General features: G+C 37.6%; 1 protein-coding gene across 3 annotated transcripts in view; it reads left to right on the forward strand.

Annotated features, from left to right (window-relative positions):
- LOC149804064 (carbohydrate sulfotransferase 15-like) overlaps nt 1–13,657 on the forward strand; it is a 50,887-nt gene extending 37,230 nt beyond the window's left edge. For all 3 annotated transcript variants that reach the window (XM_089953922.1, XM_089953923.1, XM_089953921.1), the window contains 3 exons: nt 5,803–5,965; nt 9,030–9,180; nt 11,601–13,657. In XM_089953922.1, the coding sequence (XP_089810048.1) occupies nt 5,803–5,965; nt 9,030–9,180; nt 11,601–11,788 (502 nt within the window). In that variant the 3' untranslated portion in view covers nt 11,789–13,657. The remainder of the gene's footprint in view (nt 1–5,802; nt 5,966–9,029; nt 9,181–11,600) is intronic.
- Nucleotides 13,658–16,198: the final 2,541 nt, after the last annotated feature.

The following is a 16,198-nucleotide window of genomic DNA, read 5'->3' on the forward strand; positions in this document are numbered from 1 at the left end:
GTATCTAATATTATTCCGTCGCTAAGACCTGATGATATCAACGAAGATAATTTCGAGTATGCTAGCGTCGCTGTATGTAATTTTATTATATACTTGTGTAATTTATCAAAAGCGCACGTAGATATTTTATTTTTGCGATGATATTAAGAATACCAGCAATTCCTGTTACAATTGCAATGCCGATTCCTATCACTGGTTCTATTACATATGTTGCTGACAATGCGCTGATGACCGTTGCTGTTCCAGCGATGACAGCAGATGCAGAGTTTACAGTTATGTCAGTAACAACGACACGTCTGCGGTATTTGTTTTTATTTTTGTTTTACTGTATGCGTATCAATGCTGTTTTTCAGTTGTTTATGCCACGAACGCACTTGCTTGTATCTGAAATCTTTTACGTGTATTGGGTTTTGATTCATTATTTTTTAAGTGGGTGGTAACTTAGCGATTAATTCAAGACACCAACAGTACAACACGGGGGCGCTTTTTCTCGGGTTCAACCAAAAATGTTACCTCATCGTTTTGTTCTAGTACTACTAAAATACAGAAGATCCAGTTAGTGGATAAAGCCGTGAAATTGTGGTAAATATTATAAATCTTGTAACACCGAGTACTGAGAACCTGTATATACCGGTAACCTCTGCGCGATGTTTAATGGATTTATTGAGTGGTGACCATAATGATGATCCAGACGCTGCTGTTTATACTACACCGTCGGTGATCTTTTGTATTTCGGACAGCTTAATGTCAAGGACTGCTGGGTTCTCGAAAACTTCATAAATAATCTTATTTGTTTTTCTACGGAAATTTACAACCGCTTATAAGTGAGTAGAAAATTCAGATCTAAACGTGGTCATTCCATCACTGATTGTCATTAACGATGCCATCATCGGGAAGTTGCTATTGTCGACGTATTTCACCCTTGCAGCGTCATCGTTTGATTCTGGTTCTCCAAGACTAGTAATTTTAGTATTAGCCATATTGAGAGAACCAGTCATTCAATCACTTGCATATAATAAACGATCATCAATCTCAGTTCTGATAGTGGCGTTTTTGCTATATATGTATCGTTTCTTTGCCGTATCATCGTCTGATTTTGGTTCTCTCACATTAATAATTGTATTTTTACTCATGTTGAGCTCGCCATACATAATATCTCCAATTCTTACGTCTAGTAATCTCTTCCATGAGTGTTAAGACTGATTCATGTGAATTTTTAGTTTACCGTTCTTAGTAAATACGGCTAAGTTATCTTCGGTCGCATCTGGAACTTTAAGAATAAATATGTCAGCGGGATATTGCTTGCCTTTAATCGTCCTTGTTTATCCTGAAAAACAACGACTTCATTTTGGTCCACATTTGCAAGACTCAAAAGATCAGCGTGTTTAGTTTCAACCTCGTTTAGAGTTGCATATTTGGATAAATCACCTTGGGTTTTACCCGGAGTCTTACTAAGAGTAGATCTTCCAAAAATATCTACCATTGCATATTAACTAAGACCTGTTTAAAATGTTGGACAACGTGGTATACTCGTGGACGATGTTATGAAGTGGTATTAGGGAGTTTGAGACAGCGTCTAGTACAGCAATTACTTCACGGCCACATATTAGCGGATCGGTTATTGTCTATCCTGGTAATGTTGAATGCCAGATAGGAATATTGTGCTACTTGCTTACATATTTTAAAAATTATTTTATGGCGCGAGTCCATACGAATAGAAATAAACAAGTCTACGTGGATCAATCACGTATGCAACCCAACGAGTACCTGGACCAGAACTTCCATCGAGATTAATGATACCAGTTTCCTGGATATGTGGTTGTTTTAGTTATTGATCAGGCATAAAAACACCTTTGAAGGTTTTGATGTTTAATTTTTAGCGGCATAGAGTAAATCAAAATTGAACATAGGAAGCGTCAACGAATTGTCCTGGGAAGTCTTAGACCTTTTCCGTACCACAAATGGGAAGTTCCTGGCAGTCTCAGACCTTTCCATTATTTTTGGAAGTTTTTATTCCGTGACCTGTTGCTTTCTTTAATGCCATCCCATCAGCAGTTCCAACAGCACCAAATGCAGCTGCTTTTTCCAACAGCTGGGCCTCAGCGGCTATCAACGCAAGAAGTGAAAATATACCACCGTCTTAGCGATGTCTTTAATAGCACCCGCAGAAAGATTAAGTCGTACACCGGTCTTTGATCGTTTGGCTTCACTGAAGCCCCTGAGTTGACGTTTTGACAATGATGGTTTATTCGGACCACCTGAGTTCTGTTTTTTTTAGTGATATTTTTATTCCACAATTCCTATTTGCTTCTGATTGTAGCCTTTTAATCTGACCAGGAGTTAGAATAACACTAACATGATGATATAACATTATACTGTCATGAGCGATTTAATTACATGTTTTCTACTGGGGCATCAATAACTCTCATTCGTCGACCAACACCTTCAAGCAGCATTGTTTTATCTGAGAGTATAACAGCGATTCCTCTATAACCAGCAGCGAGCAGTCGAGCTACACGAGCTCTAAAGTGTATATCAACTACTGATTGTCTGAACAAATCCAAGTGTTCCAGTGAAAAGTAATAGATAGGATACAGCGTTGTGAAATCCCGCTGAGATATCTGCAAACCATAATCAACATTTTGATCATGCCCCATAAATGTCATCAACCGATGATCAGCACGTGCAACGTGGTTTTGATCAAAATGTAACAAAACTTCTTCAGAAGATTCTTGATGTCCATATATCCTGAAAGCAGCTTCGTTAACCCCAAGCGTGTCAAACACCATCGAATTTCGTTCCTGCGAATCTACTTTGGCATTTTCCTGAAACGCAATGAATATATATTGTCGTGCTAACACCCCTTCCTGTGATGCTATCTGCCATGTGAATAACCCGACAGCATTAATTTAAATACTGTCTGTCATTGTCAACCACGATAATGTTGATTTACCACATTGATCCACGAAAGAAACTGTTGTTCTTCGGCGAGTGGTGGAGTCATTACTGGCATCCACAGCGAAAGTTTTGTTAGTATTTCTTTACCTGCATCAACTGCGTTGGGTCGCCAGATTGTATCATTTCGGTGGCTTTTCTTACAAGTACAACGAGGTGTTTAGGTCCAAATATAACCTTTCTAACAGTTCTACAGAATCAAAATATATGTGATAGTGGAATCACAGATGAAAGATTTTCTTCATTTAACATTGATCTATGTGCGGCAAATCCTACGTTGCAATCGTCATTCATTGATGCAACTGCGTCCCCGGCTGCATTCAGTCTCATATTGCTGCTCTCGGGGTGATCAGTTGTATCCTTTGCAAACATCATTGACGGACCAGCTGACCTCGAGTAAACATCGTATCGTCGTGACATCAACATTTTTGAGACACGATTCAATATTTTGTTCCGTCAGTCATGAATGTGGCGCTGTTAAATAACGCCACAACACCATTGTTAACAAAATCAGGTCGATCTAAAAGTCCGTACGCTGTATCATCTGCCTTCAAAAGTCTACCTTCGATCTCATTGAATACCTCAGCGGGCAGGAAATATCTACTTGTATCCTGAACTTTCAGCTAAATTCTTCCTCGTGCGTTAAGTACACGTGCGTCGTAAGAAAAATATTGATAATCGCGTACAGATTCATCTCTGAGAACTGGCGCATCCATGGCAAATGCGGGATCAGATACACGTTTGAATATATTTATTTTACTTGCTATCGTCTAGCACGAAGTCCACTTCCTGCTATCAGGCTAGCTTTTATATTTTTTTCTTTATCTGACATGGGGACACCAGCCAATTCTGCTAGTTTTTATTTGCAGCTTGAATTATTATTTTCCTAACGTTTGCAAGCCTAATTTCGATGCAAGGCAATTTTACTGACTGAGGATGTCATCGTATTAATCGTGCTAGTCTATCCTCGATTGGATTGCTGTGAATGTTTTGCTAGAAAAATCACCAACAACACCAAAATACCTGTATCACGAACAACGTCAATAGCTTTCATTTCCATTTGCTTTGCAATCGGTATTGCTTTTGGGGCCATCCTTCTAAATAGACCCTGAACAACATCACTGAGTCCATCTCCATAGATCGCTTTGTATGTTGGTAATCACGAATTTATCACCCTGACCAATACAGGTCTACGTTGAGCATTATGTATGATCATACTATGTTATTGTCACAGATCTAATTCAATACCCTTAATCACTGTTGTAATCATCAACGACTTCATCGATGAGGGACCGATAACTATTAATGTCCATGATGCCGCCTGTAAATAATCTTTGAGAAATATCAGCTGCTTCATTAATTATTTCTGGGGGATTATTACCAGCTCGTTTTCCTCCAATGAGGATTTCTAGTATATCAACGTCGGCAAGGACATTACTGGGACAGAGTTTACCAAGGCCACCGTTGGACAAACCACTTCCAGTTTTTTCTTTTGTTATTGGTTGTCCTAGATACTCGTCGATTTTCTTCTTAAGACGTTCTTGTTTTCTTTTGCTACTTCTTTTGCTACGTCTTGTATACGTTTTTGTTTTACTTTATGTTGTAATTTATATAATTCTTCTTCTGCTTCATAGCATGACCATTTCCAGTGGCAGTGGGGCCAGGATCTGTATCTTTGTTCTTACTTGTTGTTGAGTCTGCCTTTTTCTTATTTTTCTTAAGGTTGATTTTTTTCTGATCCTGCTTTCTCAAGTTGCTGCTTCATTTCTTCTTCTCTTTGTCTCATTTTTTGTCTTTTTCGTTCAATATACTCACCTACTGTCTGGTTAAAAATGTAAAACTGATTAACATCCTGCTCAGATCTGATCAGCGGCTTATCAGTATCGGCGCGATATAGATCCTTGACCCAATCGGCAGCTTTTAGAGTTTTAACATATTCGGGTTTTACATACTTATTTCTATCACGATATCCAAACGCAGCAAAATTAATTATTTGTTCTGGATCATGGATAGCGGCAATACCTTCGGTTGTAAATTTATATATTATCTTGGTTCTAGCTCATGGCAGAGGTTGTGGTTTAGGAGGTTGTGGTTGAGGAGGTTGCCGGGGTGGTGGTTGAGCTGCTTGAAGACGACCAACAGTATCAACAGGTAATGTCTCAAGAACTTTTTGAGCCGCCTCAGTTGCTGTAACAATTGTATTTGTTGGTTCGACAATTGGTTTTAAATAACTATTCTGTGCCTTCTGTAAATTCCACCTGAGAATCCTAACGCGCTTATAGTTGTTGTTTGACAGAATCACAGACTGGAAGATATTTCTTAATTACCTCTTGTCGCTGTCGAGCTAGTTAGCCGTGTGAGATTCCATTATTGATATAATAATGATTTAATTACACCACACTGGAACAGCAGGGAGGGTGACGACAAATACTGCGTGTCTGGGTGGGTAAACGAACAGGCATACAAATTTGAAAACACAAACGTAAAAAAGGAAAGTAACAAAATGAGCTAACCCAATTAGAGAAAATTTCGGTTGGTTAGAGGCTTCGGTTTGGCGTTATTGACCTTGTATTTGTATTTTTTTCGTAGGAAGCTTTATTTGCAAAAAAGGATTGTTCCGAACGTTGTAGGTTTCCCCCTCCTTGCTGCTCAATGAGATATACGAATGTAACTGACCGTGTATTATTACGTAATGATTTTCTCGCTGACAGAACCAAAATCTGCGATTGACCGTAATTCTGAGTTTGCAATGACTGAGTAACATATTTTACAAGACAATGGGGTTGACAATATGACGGCCGAATGTTTTCAGAATTATTCATTTTATTTTATTTGGTCTGTTCTCAGAGTTTACTCCGATTACATCTATGAGGGCAAAATACTGCGATATAATTTATCCAAGGCAGATTTCCATGAAGCCGTACTAAAAGCCATTAAGAACCATGAGAACTGCCGGCAATATTTTACCGAGAGGGGATGCGCCTACAATGGTTCGCTGGAAACTTATAAGGTACTGTCATTTTCTTCTGCTTTAATCAGTAATTCTAGTTAAAACCATTTTCAGAAAAGTTACTTAAGATTTAAGGCAATTCTTCTTCCTCTGAAATTTATAGTGAACCCAATGTACAGCGTCGAATAACAAATTCATATTATATGCTCATTTTTTCCCTGTTAACATTACATTGTCAGAATCGTGCACTATTATCTGATACTGAACTCGCGCGCCAATGCACATATAGCATTCACTTGCATAACTTAACTACTTTCTATTGGAAACGAACAATGAACGCAGACGCCAGTACTTTTGACATGTAAACAAATCATGAACACTCGCGGAAGAGGCGCTTTACGATGTTGTTGTTTAAATTTGTTTCTAAAACGGAAGCTTCGTGGACTGCCACATACCAGCTGCTTTGGCACATTCCGCAGTGTAACAACGTTTCGGATTTAGGCTAGCTACATTATTCAACAGACGCAAGAAAGGGTCCTTACAAATAACATGCAAGTGACAAGTCATATACCGTCTTCTTTAGCTGGTGATAAGAATAGCCAAAAATATATACTTACACTTTTACATCCTAAATTTCCTCAAAATGTACTTTCTTAGTTCTGCAAATCCGAATTACATGAGCCATGCAATAGGTTGTCAATCTTGATTACACATTTCGAAATTGTACTGTAATTTCGATGATAAATGCAATTACATCCTCCTTACTGCACTCAAAATGAAATACGCATTAAATTCCATAGCGTCTTTTTGATAATTGCAAATGAAAGACTTCATAGTTTTCCCACATTATGATTTCAAACATTCAATGACAGAAACAGAAACACATTTGCAGCTGTCTAAACGCTTCTCCCTCACTTCTTCAATCAGATGTATTTCATGTGGAATTGTCACATATAAATCCAGTCCACAATCACGAAATTTTGAAGAAACGAAACAAATAGCAAACTCTATTCATTCCAGATCAAACGGAAAAGCTTAGGTTTTCGTAAACGCGAGAGATCATAAGAACCCCCAGGAGAAGCCCGAGGGTAGCTATTCTTCTTCGAAAGTTCAAAAAATTATTTGAGCTCAGCAGGTTTTGTAATGGTCATTATTTTGATGTAATCAATCATGAAAAAGAAAGAACTAGCCTAAACGCTGAACTCTCTCGAATATAAACGATTGCTTTCATTGGCAAATGAAACAGACATTGTAACAGATAGGCTGACGTCATAACACGTAGCGACCAGCTGCACCAGACGGATGCCCTCTCCCCAAAAACCGAAAAAAAGGAAAAGTTGTTTTATGTGTATGTGTGTCCCCCAAACGTGTGTTGTTTGTTTATTTTTATAAAAGGACTTCGATCAAAAATTTATTTGATTAAAATTTTTATGGGGTATTTATAATTTCCCTAGTGTTTTCTATAGGGCTGTTCATCCGAGCCAGGCTTCCTTCACCTTGCTCGAATTCCCACCCCTAGATCTTTTTGTGACCTTTGCTAGAGGTCTCCTAAATCCCGTATTTGCTATGTGTGTATTTGCTATATTGTGCGAGTGCTATAGTTTTCATGTTGGGACAGCAATACTAGACAAATTTCCCCAGTTTTCTCAGTAACATTTCTTTGATATTAATAGAAAATTTACTTTATTTCAAAATTTTGAATTTGGACGAGTGAGCGGTGTACTATGTATGATTAACAAAAAAGAAAGCATATTGATTTGTGCGCGTGGTTATGAGTGTCGCTCCTCGCATGATTTATTTCTTAAACTGAGGTGGGCTGTACTCGAGTGAGGGTCCATACTTTATTAATTTATTTGTATTTCTCCCGACTCGAGTTTGGCCCCTTCTTTTTATTTAGATTATTGGCCAAAATCTCCAAAAGGGTTTAAGTTTGACTATACAGTTTCCTATTTTAAGAATTTCCTGTTAATCATGGTTAATTTTGGACCCTCAGGCTTTTCCAAATGATTGATATTTCTTCACTAGGTGTTTAAACGAAAAGAGGTCTTTAATAAAGTTCGTGCAATCATCAGCATGTTGGAGTATCTTGAATTCTTCTTTTAGATTTGGAATTTTTATTCCTTCAATCTTTTTGTTAGTTCGTATTTTTATTCTTAGGATTTCAATTGCCATTACATATAATATCATTGACAGTGGGCATCCTTGCCTCACTGATCTCTTTATTTCAAATTTGTCCGTAACAGCACCGTTAACCTGTACCCTTGCAGATATATTTTTATACAGGATTCTGGTTCAATTTTGGAAAATTAATCCAAATCCAAATTGTTCTAATACTTTCTGTATAAAGTTGTGTTTTTCTAGCCTTGTGTAAAGCGACCTTATGTAGCTACCGAGTGGTTTCAGCGAATTCAACAATTTCAATAGGTGATGCGCTCTGACCTCACCGTTACAACCTACGTCATCGGAAGTGATGCATTCCGGGAATTTTAAGACTCCATGATGGATTTTCTCTTCGATTGAAGGTACTTTTTCTTTTAAATTATGTGTTAATCACACATTTCTGGCAAATGATGGTGTGTACCAAAGACAATTGATTATCTGCTATCTTTCTTTGCGTATTGTAACTTTCTTCAAACACCTCAGTCGATCACTGTTGAGGTGTTTGAGGTTATCAACAGGGTTTGGAACGATTATTTAACAGCGATAATACTCGCAGAACTGCAGACTTTGGTACACTTGGTAGTTTATGAAAACTCTTAAAAATACGCAGACGTGAAAGAAATTACCTCGCCAGTTCAGTAAGATATGGCGGCTCAAATTTCACGCAGTGCATCACTTCCCATGACACTGGTTGTCGGCCCTGGAGCTCTTACCTTAGCCAAGCTTGAAACAGACTTCCGGTGTCTATGCGGGAAAAAACCTCTTCAACTGAAAGAAAACCGTTGGTCCTGAATATGGATGAACGAGTGGGGACCAATACCATTTGCAAATTTGGGAAACAGGGATCGAACTCATGACCGCAGAGGTGTTGCTACTGCGGTACGATGCCACACATTTACATTTTTCGAGCTAAAATATTAAACTAGAAAGTGTTCCTTATTTATAGTCACTTTGTAATTTTCAGGCTCGCCTCCGAGTTGGAATGTATCATATCTTTATCCGTGATTGGCTTAGAGCGTTTCCATGGGAGCAGATGATGTTTATCCGTACAGAAGATCTTTCCGGCGAAAATGCAATCAAAACGTATCAACAAATATTTAGATTTTTACAAACACGTAAGTATCTTGCAATTTATATTGCAATACTATCTTTTCGTGCAGTTCGTGAAAGTAATTATTTTACAATCCATACCTAAAAATATAGTCTCTACATTTGATACTGAGTTAATAATTAATAATGATCTACTTCTTTGAAAATGCGTGGCCTCATTTATGCATACTTTCAATAGTTTTATACATTTGTTATATGAACAGACAAACGAACAAACAAATGTGAGATAAAGTGCCAACGTTCTATGTTGACGTTAACAATCAACGATTAAAAATTGAGGATTTTGTACTCTATACAAACAAGATATTTAACTATTAAAAATCTTGGTTTTGTGCTGTAGTGTATCATTCCAGTGCAATCAACAAATCCGCCGATGTAGTGTGTCAGGGCCTTGTGATGTAGTGTGTCATTTGACGGTTGAAAATTCAGGGCCTTGTGATGTAGTGTGCAATTTGACGGTTGAAAATTCATGGCTTCGTGATGTATTGTGTCAGGGCCTTCTGATGTAGTGTGTCAATGGACGGTTGAAAATTCAGGGCCTTACAACGTAGTGTGTCATTTGACGGTTAAAAATTCAGGGCTCTGTGCTGTAATATGTTATTTGACGATTCAGAATTCAGGGCTTTGTGCTGTAGTGTGTCATTTGACGGTTAAGAATTCGGGGCTTTTTGCTGTAATATGTCATTGCACGGTCAAACTTCAGAGTTTTATAACGTATTGTGTCATTTGATGGTTAAACATTCGGGGCCTTATAACGTAGTGTGTCATTTGACGGTTAAAATTCATGTGTTTGTGCTGTAATATGTTATTTGACGATTCAGAATTCAGGGCTTTGTGCTGTAGTATGTTATTTGACAATTCAGAATTCATGGCCCTGTGCTATAGTGTGTCATTTGACGATTAATAATTCAGGGCTTTGTGCTGTAGTATGTTATTTGACGGTTAAAATTCAGTGCCTTGTGCTGTAGTATGTTATTTGACGATTGAAAATTCAGAGATTAATGCTGTAATATGTCATTGCACGGCCAGAACTCAGGGCCTTATGCTGCAGTGTGTCATTTAGGGGGCGCTCACTAGTTATTACGCTGTAAGGTGAAGTTGTTTTCATTTAAAGCATTCACAGTGGAGAGAATGTTGGCATACCTCTATGCTGCTTTAGTGTAATGTGGCTGACATTTCTTTGGATGTTGTACTTTTGGAAATTGTACATGATCTAAGAACACTGCTAACTAAATTGACTGCTCCCTTGTGCTAAAAAAATCAGTCTGAAATAGTCTTAAGTACACTATCCATAGCAGCTATTAAATAGGGAAAATTAATTTTGCCAGACTAGACAATACCAGCTTCTGAAAGTGCAATGAATTAATTACCAAATATATAAAATGTAAGAAATGTTATCGGCTCTTTTTATATACAATTTACAAGTTCAGGAAGTGAAAATGACCAAGTGGAGTTAGCACATGTTTGAAAGGTGCACATCTGAAGTACGGCCAAACTGTATAATCTATAAACTATATTATACCCATCAATCATACACCAAAATAAAGGGAATGAAATGTTCTTTGAACTATACCTAAGATATTCAAGGTCTTTTTTAAATAGCCAGTATAACCAGTGCGGAAAGCCGGGGAAATTATTTTTCTTTAAAATTCTAACCCTATGTAAAATGCGAAACTGTAGAGCGCCACCTTAACGATTACAAATTCAGGGACTTGTTCTGTAGTATGTCACTTGACGGTGAAAAATTCCTGGCCTTGTGCTGAAGTATTCTGATATTTGTCTTGAAATCGCTGACTCCGCTGGCGTAATGTAATTTAGAGGTTTTATAAATGGCGTTAACAAAGTAAAATGTTGAAGTACACAATTTAGAAAATATGTAAACTTCTGATGGTTTTGAAAACCGTTCTTAAAAACATTACATACACTTTCATTTGGGGATAATGAAGTATGCAACTGTCATTTGAGGATAATGAAGTATATAACTGTCATTTAGTGATAATGAAGTACGTAACTGTCATTTGGGCATTGTGTAGGACGCGGAATGTCAAGAGAAGCAGGGCATTGAGCGAAGTCCATGACAGAGAAGAACATGCATAAACGTGCGTGAAGACGTGGAACTTAAATATGAAGGTCTCCAAGAAAACCAGAAAAAAGAAAAAAAAAAAGATAAAGACCGTTTGACTGTTTCATAGCATGATGCTGTGACGTCCTCTGCAGTTCCGGATCTTCTTACAAGACAGAAAAGGACGTCATTTTGTTTACGCATCAAATGAAGGGATTTGACCCACAAAAAAATCACATATGTTTAGAAATTATATCTATCAAATTTACTGAGTTTTCAGTTATGCAGACTGATTTAGTTTATTTATATAGGAAGTGCTTGTACGTTTGTTTGTCTGCTAATCGGATCCTTTCACATTTTTAGGACCATTCACCAGAATGGAAGAAGAGAAATATCTAAGACACAAACGGCGAATGAACGCGCGGCATAAAGAAGGGAGAAGACTAGGAGACATGTTAGATGCCACAAAGAGAATTCTGACAAACTTTTATGAACCACATAATGTGGCCCTGGTAAAGCTTTTAAATGACGAGAGATACCTTTGGAAATGATCTCGCTCACCCCACATTGTATGTATGTTGCATTGGTGCGTTGGAGCCCCCTGGATTACTCAACCCTTCCTGGATTTCTTAAAATCTATTTCGCAGTTGGTCTATATAAATACATGTAAATCCCTTTAATTGCGACTTTGCCCGCGTCCCCAGATTACGGATTCTCAACCCCATAAAAATTCCTGAGAACGCGCAGGAATGGCTGTTCGTATGCATGTTTGTGTATGTTTACATGCATGCATGTGCTTATGCATGCATGTATGCATGCATGCATGTATGTATGTATGTATGTATGTATGTATGTATGTATGTATGCATGTATGTATGTATGTATGTATGTGTGTGTGTGTATGTATGCATGCATGCATGTATGTAGTGTGTGTGTATGTATGCATGCATGCATGCATGCATGCATGCATGTATGTATGTATGTATGTATGTATGTATGTATGTATGTATGTATGTATGTATGTATGTATGTTTAAAATATAACAAGCTAGATTAAGTTGAGATTCATAGTATTTGTATCAGTGTTACATATGTATTGTATCGTTACTTGTTTCTGCGCACCTGGTTTATACCTGGTTCTGTTTCATTTCAGTACATACCACATGATGAAATTTAGGAAGTTCTCTATTCTTTATTTCAGTTTATTTCAGTTTTACGTTATTCATAGCAATAAGAACAAATAAAACAAAATCAGATTGAGTTTTCTGACCTTTTGGTCTAAATACTACATATTTGTGTAGTTAAAGAAAACATTAGAAGTTTATTTACGATAACTTTGTAAATAAAGGACCTTTCATTTACAATATTTACATTAAAAAAACAAGACAGATGCGAAATTTGCTGCCCAATCCCATTCATCTTTCATACGTGCGGCAATAAAATTGTTGAAACAAAACAAGACAGTCATTTATACAATGATCTCTCTCTCTCTCTCTCTGACTTGGGGATGTCTTATGCTTGTTTAATACCTCAGACAATGCAAACACCGTTATCGCCCGGATATGTTAAACTTCCCACTTGAAACATTTCATATAGAGATGATGGTCGAAAACGATGGAAGTTACAGTGTCCAACATTTCTTCCAGAGATGATGTTCGAAAAGAATGGAAATCACCGTATCCAACAGTTTCGTCATAAAATAAGGCACATACTATGTTTCTTCGGTGGAGGAGTTGAGAATGTATTAGAGATGTATTTTTAAATTTCTCATCAAGAAGAGAAATTGTATTTTCTAAATAGCTTGGTACATTTGGACAGGCAGATCAGAAACAATTTGTCAAAGAAAATAGGGAGGAGACTTTGTCTTTTAACATATTTTATTGTTAAAAACCAAACTTATGGTAGAGTCCCTCCACTACAACCATACATTGGTCTCTTTCAAGGAACAGTAAATCAAAATTTATATCTTTTTTCATCCTCTTAGTCTTATATTTTTCTTTCTTTCTTTCCGAGCCATCCCATCTATTTAATTCGATCTTGCTTTCCTTTCTTTCTTTCCGAGCCATTCTATCCATCTTGCTTTCCTGTCTTTATTTCTGCACCAACCATTCACTAAATTACTACTCTGTTGCTCACCCCTATTTCGATATGCCTGTGTAAATATAGCACGCTGTCAAAATATAGCACACTGTCAACATCCGTATACGATTGCTTACGAAATTGCTTACATAATTTAACGAGTTTAACCTGATACATATAGAATTGCAGACACATTAATACATGTCAATTCATAAGCTAAATACTCCATATAGGCTGAGTCATTTTGTCGAAAAATTGGTTCTGCGTGCATTTAATGTTAAAAGCAATTACATACTGGAAATGTGTCATAACGTATTCTAAATAAATAGTATCTGTATGGTTTTTTATTTCTGTTTTTAGGTCAGTATCATGTTACTTTTTACAACACCCATGTCTTGGCATAAATTTTGTTCCACAATCGGAGTATTTGTGTGCCCTTCACTTTAAAGTACAGTCACCTAAATTGAATAACGATCTATAATATGGCTGCATTGATTTGAATGTGTCTGTGACATCATTATGGCTCTCCTGCACATCTTTCTTTGATGGCCAGCTACACTTTCCATTGATTGGCTTTGTTTCTAGTAATCCTTATAATACTGAAACTTGATCTGAGCGTCCTCCTTGAGAAGCACAACGCTCTTCCAGACAAAGTAGGTCATCATAGTCTGCTTTTCATATTCTAGTTATTTCGCTATTTACAGCGTTAATTTTTCAATCAACGCTGTTGATGTATACATGTATAGTGACCGTGGAGAATGGTACGAAAATCAAACTAAATTAAACTTTAATTCTACATACAGCTCAAACCTCTCTGTATCAGACTAATATACAAACAGAAGAAGAAAAAACAATGCTTTAAGTTGAAGTTTTGTTGAATCATCATATTCCAGACAGCCAGGAAGAGGTCAAGGTCAGTTATTCTAATGATATCCCACTTACTGTGGATAAATGGTTTGTTAGTGATATTTACTCCAGAAAATGTTAACAGTCTTTTCCTGAAAAAGTTTACAGATTTGTGAATGAAATACGGCAAGTAGTACGTTAAAGCTTTTTATATCATGATCAAGACATATGGACAATTCAGTATCACGGACACATCCAAAGACAACGTTTAACACCATGCGCTATGACCTTCGTGAGGCACCATACCATTATCAAAATCATCTCAGCTTTACGATGGTCCAGCGACATGTACTCTTGACGGGATCCATAATTTTTTGTGGGCAGTTGGACTAGTCTCAGACAAATTTCAACAGTTTTTGTGTTTTTAAAAAAAACAAGAATCAGTTCCATTAAGACACCATGGGTTTAATGGCTACTTGCAAGAATTACCTCCGAAATTAAAGATCATCACTAGCTGTAATAACTATTTGCATACGAAATCGAAGAGCTTGACAATGGAATTGCTCCAATGATTATTGACAATTTTAAATTTACAAGGATACGCGTTAGCACAATTTTACACTCAAAACATACAGTAAAAAGCGTCAAAAGTGCGGACCTATTTTGTTGGACGCTTAACATACACAACTCTGTCCGCCAAGCTGGTCGTAATGAGTATATTATACAAAATGGAATAGGGTAGTGGTTCCCAGTCTTTTCGAGTATGAGACCCCCTTCTTAATTTCAAAGATTTTTACCCCAACAGGCTAATAACTGTACTTTTGGGTTCCGTTATTGAGAAAATATACCTTTGAATAACCACGTGGCTCCACGGAAGTCCGCGGCCCACAGGTTGGGAACCACTGGATTAGGGGATCACCAGATGGCAAAGTGCTTTACTTAGCAGTGATGGTACTGAGGGCAGCCACAGTCTGTTCTACTTCTCCCTTTCCCATTGCATTGCGATAGACTCAGCTGGTGGTAATACGAACCTTTCAGTAGAGAGAAACAAACTGTATGTCTCGAAAGAAGTACAAGTAGATTATTGAGTGCCGAGGCAACTGGAGTAAAGTGCATTGCCTAAGCATGTACCATATTGATCGACACAGGCAGTTCCAGTGGTAGGATTCTAACCCACACACATTCGTCACGCGTCTGGTACTCTACCACTTAGCGACCGCGGTTCCTTCCTCCATTACTAGCCTCTTACAAATGCGGGAGGGCTCTTTGGGCTTGTGCAGCAATGGGCCAATACAATGGGATGCCATAGGGCCTATGCAGTGGGATGCCATAGGACCTATGCAGTGGGATGCCATGGAGCCTATGTAGTGGGATGCCATGGGATCTATGTAATGGGATGACATAGGGCCAACGCAATGGGATGCCATGGGGCATATGCAGTGGGATGCCATGGGACCTATAAAATGGGATGTCATGGGGCCTATGCAGTGGGATGCCATGTGACCTATGCAACGGGATGCCATGGGGCCTATGCAGTGGGATGGATAGCTAAATTAATTAGTTGGTATGCATCGTACATGATTGCAAAGTACTTGCAAGTAATTATAACTTAGTAACATATACCAAGTGCTAGCTGAAAACAATTATAAGTACTTATAGTGTTTTACGATCCATATGTTAAAAAGAAATGGTACAAAACCAGATTTCTGAGACAAAGTTTGTTGCAATCGAGTTGTGTTTTATTCATGTAAGAAATATGCTTCTTACATCTTTGCAAATCTGAAGAGCAACTTTTCAGATTTAAATGTTGCTGACTTTTTCAGACATTTCTGAACAACCTGCATCGTCAGTAGAGGGATTATGAGCATTCGTAATTGATATGGCATAATTTGAAAGGCGCATATATAGCAACTCCCTTCCCAATTTAGGAATCCTTCATTCGGTTTGCACAAATTTTTATGGTTTCTTCTCTGGTGTTGGAAGATTACTTCAGATCATGTCATTAGATCCTAGTGCACCTGAGATGATTTCAGTAAA

Source organism: Sinohyriopsis cumingii, chromosome 3 (assembly GCF_028554795.1).
Source record: "Sinohyriopsis cumingii isolate HCF-2022 chromosome 3, ASM2855479v2, whole genome shotgun sequence".
Lineage (NCBI taxonomy): Eukaryota > Metazoa > Mollusca > Bivalvia > Unionida > Unionidae > Sinohyriopsis > Sinohyriopsis cumingii.